Source organism: Grus americana, chromosome 3, assembly GCF_028858705.1.
Source record: "Grus americana isolate bGruAme1 chromosome 3, bGruAme1.mat, whole genome shotgun sequence".
Lineage (NCBI taxonomy): Eukaryota > Metazoa > Chordata > Aves > Gruiformes > Gruidae > Grus > Grus americana.
Genome location: NC_072854.1, coordinates 125,862,816 through 125,872,850, shown reverse-complemented (window position 1 = coordinate 125,872,850; position 10,035 = coordinate 125,862,816). Strand labels below are relative to the sequence as shown.

Here is a 10,035-nt window from a genome sequence, read left to right as displayed (position 1 = left end):
CAACGTCGGCGGCGTGACTGTGCGGGCGTGAAGCTGCTCGTGAGGCGTAGTGCTTTTGCGGCGATACGGAGGGGTTTGCTCGCTTGCTGTGTTTGTGTCGGCGTGCGCGGGCAACGTGCAATTACAAGCTGTAAAAACCAAGCAGCGGCTCCGCAACGGTGTAGCGAATAAAAGAGAGTTTCTGGCTCATGGGTGGAGTGGTTAAATTTACAACTCGGCCAAAGACGTGAAATTTGCAGAAGGACCAAGAGCTGCACAGCAACTCTTTCTGCAGGCCACGCTGGTTCCCGGCGAGCACCGCTGCGGAGGTGATGCCATGCAGCACCCATGGGTGCTCACTGCCAGCGGGCCAGCGGTCGCCCCCAGCACGTTGCCAGCAGCTGCCGCGTCCCCCATCCTGCCCCCCCGCCCCCCGCGGTGCCCCAGCCCCACACACGCAAACAGGCGCGGCAGCCGTGACCCAAACGCTTCCGAGCGCCGCTGGTGCTGGTGTCGGCTGTGCCCAGCAGCAGCCGGGGGGAGCAGCAGCCGCCTGGGCGGGCGGTGGGCGCCCCCCGGGACTCGGCGCGCAGGGAGCGGGAGGAGATGGGGCGGTGGTGACAGGGACAGGCGGACAGACCCCGAGAGCCCCAGAGCCACTGCAGCCACGTGCGGAGCACAGGAGGAAGAGGAGGAGGAGGAGGAGGAGGAGAGCAGTTAGTGATGGAGCACAACGCCAGCAGCAGCGAGGCCTGCGGGAAGCATTGCTCTTACCTGCGGCAATTGCCGTAACGAGACCATTACATATTCTAATCTAAAGGGAGAGAACACAAAATCGTATAAATACAGGAACATCACACCCGTCACGCTCGCGTGAAGGTCAGCCGGCTGCTCGCGGGCGCCCAGCACAGCGGAAACCGGCCGCGGCGTCACGGCAGAGTCGGCACATGGTGGGCACCGGTCCGGGCAGCTCACGACAGAGTTCGCCTCGGTACCCTTAGGGCCTGGAGGGACGGGGGTGCCCACGGGCTTTTTCCTTGCCCCGTTGGCCTGTCGATCAAACAAACGGGAAATGCTGGCAAAACTTGGACTGACTGCTATCTCCCCTCAAGCTTTGCCCAATGCCGGTATGGGACCGCGGGGCAGCAGCCGCCTCTTAGTTCAGCTGCGCTGCCAACACTGCTGGCGGTCCCACCGTTTCAAACTGGGTACAATTTGAGGCTCCCCAGAGCCCTAACCCACTGTGACGCTGCAGGCTGGTCAAAACCCCAGAAAGGGAACACCGTACGTATCGTCGGGCCGCAGAAACTTCCCACGAATGGAAAGTCACTCGCACGTGCAAGCCCACACCGCGGGCAGTCGTACGCCTGCACGCCAGTAAGAGGCAGTGGGTGACGGATCCGATGCCTCTGTGGTCTCTTACGGGTACAAACGCTTTGCAGTGATGAAGGCTTAAGCTTTTAAAATATGTTCCTTGCAGGAGGGGACTGAAAATTCAGTTAGCAACACAGATAAAAACACACTTTAAGTGAAGAGTCATCCTTTGGAAAGGCAGAGACAGACAGCTTGTTTTGTTTTCAGTCTACTGAACTGCAGAAATCAGGTTTCTCATACACCACCAGGATGTGCGCTAGTGTAGGGAAAAAAGATCTTTTAGCAAATTCTCTTCTCCTTGCGAAGCAGACGAACACTCCTGAAAGCACAATACCTCCCTCTCCCCACCCTTCGACATACACAGAAGCACAGCAGCATTGGTACTGTTGATGCTGAAACTTCTTCTGGGCCCTCCTGGGGAGAAAAGGGGCAGGAGCTCTGCCAGGACAAGAGCGATGCCGCGCTCTCACCACGCAGCTCAGTTACTGGGGGCCCAACACCCCCCCCAAAACAGCTGAACCCTCCTCAGGGACACCACATGCCGAAACCCAAACTAAAAGCATCTTCTCTGTCAGCTCCTTCCCAGGTGCAGTACGGTCAGAGGTGCCCCCCGCCGCCCCAAACCCACCCCGCGCCAGGACGCCGGTGGGTCTGCGGTTGGCAGCGAGCTTTTCAGGCTGGCAGCGTGTTCAGCAACGCCATCACGAGCGCGGCAGGTACCGGCCTCACGGGTGTGCTGCAAAGCCGCCGAGCTCGCTTTTAAGCACTACAACAGCAAAATTTGTGTGTCGTAGCGCTACTGAAAACTTCATGAGAGCGAGCCACGCACTGCTGTGGCCATTCTCCACGGGGGTATTTATTTGATGAACCCAGGCGGCAGGGTACGGCTGCTCCTCCGGTGCCCGCCCTTCCCTCGCCCCGTCCCCACGCACAAGCAGGAAACCCCTTCCAGCCTTCAGCCCCGTTCGCGCGCGCGCGCTCGAGGGGCTGCTGCGGAATCCCGAGATGGGGTTCATTTGTTTCGCCCCCTCAGTGCGCACGGGGAAGCAGCGCCCCGCAGCCCTGCGATGCCGTCTCCTCTCCTGCCCTGGCTAACCCGGGAGGACGGGATTTGTCAGCCTGAGCACCAGGCTATGGCCCGTACTTGGTAAACGTTTCTATCGGCTGGGAAAAAGACGAGAAAGGTGGGGCTTAAGGTCTTACTGCGTAACCCAAGGATGTACAAATGGATTACAACATCCTGCGTGATCATTAAGGATTTTAAAGCTTTATACTTGAGAAGACTGATGAAGTTTTCACACCTATCCCCCCCCAATTAACCTATCAGCCATGACAGGTCTGTGGAAACCTTTGTTTTCTTTCCCAGGAAATGTGAAGGTAATAAAATTGCAGAGAGAATCATAGCAGTAAATCCGCTTAGCGTCTTGACATGCTCCGCTTTCCGCTCACAAGGACACGGCTGAAAATACAGCATGAGCAGCATCCCAAGCCTGCACGTTCAGGGGAGTGTATTTCAAAGAAATTCTCATTAAATGAAGCAGCGGCTGTGTTCACGCAAAACCACACACGTTCAGTGGTCCAAAATGCAGATACAGCAACCGACCGCATTAAGGATGCGGGAGAGCAAATGGTTGGAACTGCAGTTACAGCACGCAGCCCTTCGGCGACATCGTGTTTGGTATCGGCTGTTAAAGTAGTCCATATTCTGTTACGAGTGAGAGCTGGTTTAAACCCGCGCTGGCATCGGTCAGTTATCTGACGTCTCTGAGCAAACCCAAAGGCTGCGACAGCGGGGATCCCCTGGAAGGACGGGCCGTGTTCCGGCTGGAAGCCCCCGAAGGCTGGTGGCCGGGCGAGGGCACGAAACGTTATAGTTGGGGCTTCGTTCTATCAGCCGGCTTTACGCAGCCCCTCTTCCCCCAGCCCCGGGAGAACGCTGCAGAAGAGAGGAGGACGCTGGAGCCGACCGTCCCACGCCTGCGCCGGCAGCGCGGCCCCAGTCCCGGGGACAAAGGCTGCTCTTTGGGAGGTGCGGGGGGCTCGCTCAGCCCTGCCGAGGTCGGGCACGGGCAGCTCTTGTCCCTGCTTCCCCTGAGCAGAGCGGACCCTCGGCGAGGCGCTGCAGCAGCTCACGGGGAAATGAGGAGGTTTGAAAGGCAGCGTCTTGAAAAGCTGTAACTGGAGCGGTAAGAAGAATCTGCCACTACAGGTTAATCAAAGGCAGAAACAACCCTAAAAAAAGCCCTCGCAGCTCCCGGCACAGGTGAGGAGCGCTTGCCGCCATTACGTACCAAGCCCTGGTTGTTTCAGAGATTTGGAAATAAACCCTAAACGTACAGATCAAAGTTCTAATTAGTCGTGACTTGGAGCAGCCGCTAATTAGTTCTGCACCGGTCGGCCAGCCAGAGGGACCGCAGCAAGCGTGGGTGGTTATTTCTGCCTTGCACGCAGGCGTGTAACACGTCGTGCAGCCCAAAGGCTCCCGCAGCGGGCAGGACGGCACGGGCTCTCTCGGCCGCGGCGGCTGCAGGGCTGACGTGCGTCAGTGCGGAGGAAAAATGCAAAGGGGCCACATTGCCTGGAGCTTTCTCGGGAGCTGACAGCTCGAGCAGCTGGAGCTGTCACCCGGCAGCAGGGAGAGGCCCGTCAAGCTAATATTTTTTCCCATCCCAGCACTGATTGCTAGGGAGGAAGCCCTCCCTCGCCACCTCCTCTCCCCGAGATCGTAGCTGGGAGAGCTCCCTCTGAGACAGTCAATTAAATATAAAAAAGACAGGGCCCCGGCTGCGAGCCCTGACGTTGCTCTCGCACCCCGCCGCGGTAGAGCCTGCGGTTACAGCGGGCCTGGGGGAGAAGCATCCCCGGCGCCTGGACAGGTCCAGGCCGTACTGCACGCCCTCGCGGGCGGTGGGCAAAGGGAGAACGGCCCTGGCACCCGAAGCAGCCTGCAAAGCGGTCGCGCAGCCTCCGTGCCGTTCTGCGGGGATTCGTACGCTTCTGAACCGGGCCCGGCCATCCTGGAGTAAATTCACATCAGACCGTCCAAGTCAGAGGAGCCACGGGGGGTCCGGAGCTGATGCCACCTACGGATTTGCTTCACGGTATTTGCTCTGACCTTGCCCTGTTTAATAGCAGACCATTTCTAACCCTTACAGGGACGCTAAGAATCTTTACTAATTCAAGAAAGTATTTCTCTTTCATTAAAATGCAAACTATCGCACTGTCAGCACCCACAACGTTTGATTTTTTTAAAAACATAAAGGGTCTGACGGAGCCATAGGATGGGTCCCGTGGTGTGCTGAGGATGCAGGAGCTTCCTTTTTATTCCTTCACACAGGACTACCAGCAGGGTGGTTAAGCTCTTCAGACTGCTAAAAGTATGAGTAGATTAATCAATTAAGGGAGACACCACAGCCCGGAAAAGATTTTCACTCACTGCCTGAGTCTGAAGGAGGAGAAACGGTGTTTCTGGTTTCTGGCGGTGTTTTTGCGACTCTAACAAGTGTTCCTGTGGGAGCAGGGATGCACCTCCGCTCGGTCACTGCTTCACCGTTCAGCACAATTATCGCTTCGTTTAGAGCACCCACGGAAATCGTTGTGATTTCTCTGCTTTGGCACCGAGAGAGGCCGAAAGCGGCTCAGGATTGCTGTGTCACGTTAATTGAATACGCTCCTGTGGGCTTCCCTAGGCGAGAAGGAAGGAAGGAAGGAAGGAAGGAAGGAAGGAAGGAAGGAAGGAAGGAAGGAAGGAAGGAAGGAAGGAAGGAAGGAAGGAAGGAAGGAAGGAAGGAAGGAAGGAAGGAAGGAAGGAAGGAAGGAAGGAAGGAAGGAAGGAAGGAAAAATATGAAATGGATCTATTCCATGTGTCTCGCTGAAAGGCATCTCTGGGGAGAAAGGGTAAATTTTGGGTTTCTGCAGAACATCCTGACTTTCCTCCTTCACTAAATCAGGTAATTATGCTTGATTCAGCTGAAAATTTCATTCGGCACCTTTTCATTCTCTGTATCAAGAGATGATTTCACCAAGCGGGAAAGGACCACCCGGCACCGGCTCTGCCTCCGAGCGATGCCGAGATGCCGGCGGAGCCTCGGCGAGTTCTCAGGTGAGCTGGCAGCTCCCGCGGCAGGGAGGGAGGGCAGGGAGGGAGGGGACACCCCCGCACTTCTCGACGCTCTCCCTCTTTGCTTACTGCCTGCGCAACCTCCACGACTGCTACGCCTGGCACCTACGACTGCACATTTCCCTTCTCACCCACCGAGAACCAAGTTCGCGCAGACCTCGTAACGAGCTCTGCACTAATGACTTCACTTCGTGCGCTTCCTTCCGCATTCAAGCCCGTGTCAGAGCTCCACGGCAGCGTCCCGCTCCGCCGGTAACAATTGCCAGATGGTTTCAGCAGCGAAAGAGCCGAGCGGTGGCTCCTAGCTGCCGGCGTAGTCCCGAATTTTCTAAGTCCCAGTTACTAGAAACTGATTTTTCAGTTTCCGGCAACGCTGTCACGCTGATCAAACCCTACGCTTGGCACGTGCTGCCTGGGCTGTGCTATCACGGCACGGCTACTCCTTTTCAGGTGTGTGTTATTCTAATAGTCTGCTCCGTCCAGCTTCCCTAAAAATATGCAAAAATGTTATATGGAACCCGGAGAGGTTTTTTTTATTCCCCCCAGTACACAGAGCTGAGAAAACATTCCACAGATTTTCCAGGAAAATGCACAAAGTAGTAAAAAAAAAAAAAAACCACCCCAGAAAAAACCAAACCAAACGAACCCCAAAGGAATCGTTGCTCGGTTAGCATTAACAAGAATACAAGTCTGTTTCAGACAACAGTTACTCTGGGCTTTGTTTTGTTTCTGTCAAAAATATCTTTTAAAATCACAGACCATTTGAAATATTCCTTTTGCTTTAAAGTGGGAAAGATACAGCCCAGCGCCTACCAAAAAGTGGTTTAGAATAAACCAAATCTCGTGTGTTGTACACTCAAGTGTTTTCTGCAAGAAATTTATGCATGTAGAAGTCTGGAGACAAAAGAAAAGCATGTGTCACCTTTTCAACAAAAAGGCTGCAAAATCTCAGTTTTATGTAAATAAGCAGGCACGGCTTCCAAGGCTTTAAAACCAGGGAATGCTGAAAACGTCTACAGTTCCTCAACTCAAGTGTTGCTCCTGGGCAATGCTATAATATTCATTAAAGAATCCATTTATCAACAGATACCACATGCCAGAGTTTTCCAGCACAGTTTTCCTGACACTCCACTGAAAGCGATGCTGTAAAAAAACAAAAATGGAAAGCAACAACCCGAGATGCTTTTGCCTGCCGTTTCGTTCCACAATAGCTATTAGCAAGGAAAAAAGCAAAGATTTACACTATATCCTTGCTGATAACGTCAAGCATTATGCTTTATTTTCCAAATCATTAGCATGCACAAGAATGACCTCATGGTGAACAGATGCACTTGGATATGGCAGTGATTAGATCAGTCCTCTCAGCAGTCAAGTGTGCCCATTTCAATTAACCCTTTGAAGCACTAACTGCAGGGCTGCGCAGCTGAAAAGCAGGTTTGTAGCTTCTCTTGAAAGTAGAAATCTACCCTTGTGAGCATAAACCCCTCAGATCCAAATCCTTCTCTAGCGGGATACTTTCCCCCTTCCCGGGCTAGGATATCCGACTACTTCCCTTTCCTAAGGGTTAACACGATTCTGGCTTCTGATCTTAAACGGGGGGGGGGAACCCTACCCAAATGCTTTTTAGTCAGCAGAGGTAATTAAAGTTGGAATGCTTTTGTATCTGTTTGTGCCCGTTTCATTTTTACGATTTTTTTAAGGAACACACAAGTAATTTTGTTGACTGTTTTCCTTTTTGGCTGAGGGAGCAAGAACAGAAAAAGACAGCAGCTTAAAACCCCGTCCTCTAAAAGGAGAGAAATCTGCAGAGGGAAAGGATAAGAATAATTCAATAGTGTTGGATTACGGAGGATTTCCTGGGCTGACTCTCATACCCAGCCTAATTAAAATACAGCATGTAATGTACCAGTTTAACAACAAAGGGCCGTATTCTCATCTTTTGTTCCTAATCTGCACATCCCCTAAATGAGTTCAGGGATGTCCGTCCTGCCTACCAGGCTGCGTTTTCGATGTTTAAGATACTCAGGGCTATCTAGGATACGTACAGGGAGTTTAAGGCTCTACTTCTGAAAACAGCGAGAGGTCGATCGGACGATTTTCGTGCATAAAGTAAAGCACCGGCGAGATTATTTGCGATATGGGAGACTAAGCCAGGGCATACTTCAAGAAACCCATATCCGATCTGAACTGAGGGGAGGCATCCCTGGAGACGGTATCAGAAAACGTAGAAACGTTTAGTTCAAATAAATAGATCACGGTTAATAAAATGACACATGTTGTTGGTGTGAACAGCTACATATTCAATTCATTTAATGGCCTTGATTTCCTTCTTATACCACGTAACTATAAAAAACAGCCCTAATTTGAATGAAAAGCGTAGTTACTCACTGACCCTTTCTGTTGTGCACATGTGCGTGCAGTGATGGCGGGATTACAATCAGGTGGTATTAAGAATAGGATCAGAGGAGAACTAACCTCAAATTTACCCGAAACGTTGAAGCTAGGTAGGGACAGGAGTTTCAGGTGGCTAGTTACTCGAGGAGGGGAAACACAGACCCGTGCCAGCTCCGTCCATTTGTTGCTCCGAGATTCATTTTTTGTGTTTCAGAAGGGAAATTTCCCTTTCACATGAAGAAAAACGCCACCCGTATTTGTTGAGCGGCAGACAGCCGACTCTGCGGACACAGGACAGGGAACCTGATCATCCGGACGGACGGACGGCTGCCAACGTAGCCGACCCGCACCCGCGCTGGTTGGCTATTCCTTTCCGGACGCGGCGGGTGCGTTGCGGCACCCCACAACCCGCCCCAGGACAGCCGAGGGAAGCGGCGACGCCGGGGCAGATGCTCGAGACCCGCAGGCAGCTCCGCGCAGGGTGCCCCTGCTCCTGGGACGGGACGCTGAGGCGCCAGCCTGGCGTGCGCCGGGACGGCACTGGGTGGCAAATGCATCCTAACGGCAGCGCCTGGCACGGCTCCCGGCCGTGTTCCACTAAGTGTGTAAGAGAATCAGTAGGTGACGTGAGGGGACTCTCTGAAGCAAGGCTTTTGATGCCACGAGTCATGACCGGCCTCCGGTTTCTTTGTGAGCGTGAAATAAATTCTGACGTTCGGAAGTCCGAAAATCAGGACCTGACTGTGGCCAGTTTTACTCTTAAAATAAATAAAACCATAAAAATGCATTCAGGCACTAATGATTTAGCAGCGTTCTGAAAAACGTAAGTAGATATTAGGAAACAGTTTAAATCTTTTTGGCGTACACCATACACCGTAGACTTTAGAAAGTAAGACCGTGGTATTATCGAGTGAATCTGTCCTTGCTTGTCAAAAACTGAATTTGTACACAGTAGGATCACTGCGTGCTGTAAGAACCACCTGAAAACTAAATGCAATTATGCATAGCGTAAAACATTTAAAATATATCAAAATATCTACATTTTTATTTGCTGATACGTCAACAGCTAAATGATTCAAAGTGCTAACAACACTGGGCATGAAATCTACATTTCTATTGAAACTGATAATTTTTTTTTGTCTCAGACTTTTGGCAGAGTGTATAAAAGAATTTAATTCACAGCTGTTCTACTTTTTAATGTAGAAAACATTAATCAAAGCTTTAAGATATAAGCTTTTCTAATGTTGTTTAGTATTCCAGTTCAACAAAGATCAATAGAGGCCATCCCTGTGTTTCTTGACGCCTCTCCAGGAAGCAGAGGCGCGATTATGTAAATAGCACCGGTTCCCCTTTACTTCTGCCAGCTTGCTTATCTCCAAAGCCTTCTGCCTGCTGCTACTGGCGACCAATGCAAGGACATGCATATACCTCTTATCTCCTAACAAAGCTCTGAAAGCTTGAGGATTGGAGCCAGTAACGTTAAACAATGATGCACGGCTGATTTTATTTGTAAGTGATTTATTTTAGTAAATTTAATTCCTTCCCTCAATTTTTCAGTTTAGATGGAAGATATTTGCTAACAAGTCAGGCTAAAGAGAAATAGAGCAGATGTCCCGCAACATTTATACAGGGTTGAAATAAGCTGTTAAACAATCCGAAAGAGTAGCAGGAAATAATTAGAAAGTGCCAGTTCCACCCTACGAGTGTAAAAAAGGGATTAAGGAATCTGTGTTAAAGAGTCCGACACACGGCGACCACGTACTTTTTGGAGGCTGGCAAAACAAATCTTGAGGGTACCAGAAACCTGCATTTTGGAGACGTTTATTTAAACTCAGCTAAACCAGGAAAGTAGCGGTTCGTATCTTACTGACCGCACGCTGACTTAAAATCTCAACAGAGCGCATAAGGAATATATTCACAGAGTTCAGCATCACATTTTCCTCTTTCGGTGGGGCTGGTGCATGATGATCAGCATTCGCGTGTGTGTACATACACGTACACGGACGTCCATCCGTATATACATTAAAGAACCCTACAGAGGCTCCGGGCCAGGTGTTGGAAGGAAGCCTGAAATGTGCTCATCTATATTTAAGGGAACTGCGAGCGCGCTGCACGCTGCTATGATTTTCTAACAGAACGCCGTTCTTACATTTCTTTTGCATTAATC

At 51.4% G+C, this 10,035-nt stretch overlaps 2 protein-coding genes across 12 annotated transcripts in view; one reads left to right on the top strand and one right to left on the bottom strand.

The window, feature by feature from the left end:
- Positions 1-10,035, bottom strand: part of RALGAPA2 (Ral GTPase activating protein catalytic subunit alpha 2) — a 127,231-nt gene that overhangs the window by 4,656 nt on the left and 112,540 nt on the right. For 5 of the 11 annotated variants that reach the window (XR_008576521.1, XM_054821607.1, XM_054821603.1 and 2 more), the window contains one exon: positions 754-793. The exons of the other annotated variants lie outside the window; for them this stretch is intronic. Coding sequence is in view for 4 of the 5 variants with exons in the window: in XM_054821607.1 (XP_054677582.1) it covers positions 754-793 (40 nt within the window). In the remaining variant the exon portion in view is untranslated. The remainder of the gene's footprint in view (positions 1-753; positions 794-10,035) is intronic. 11 annotated transcript variants of the gene reach the window in all.
- Positions 4,866-9,154, top strand: LOC129204876 (uncharacterized). Its single transcript, XM_054821621.1, has 2 exons — positions 4,866-5,456; positions 8,083-9,154. The coding sequence occupies exons 1-2, from the start codon at positions 5,428-5,430 to the stop codon at positions 8,684-8,686; spliced, it is 633 nt and encodes a 210-aa protein (XP_054677596.1). The 5' UTR covers positions 4,866-5,427; the 3' UTR covers positions 8,687-9,154.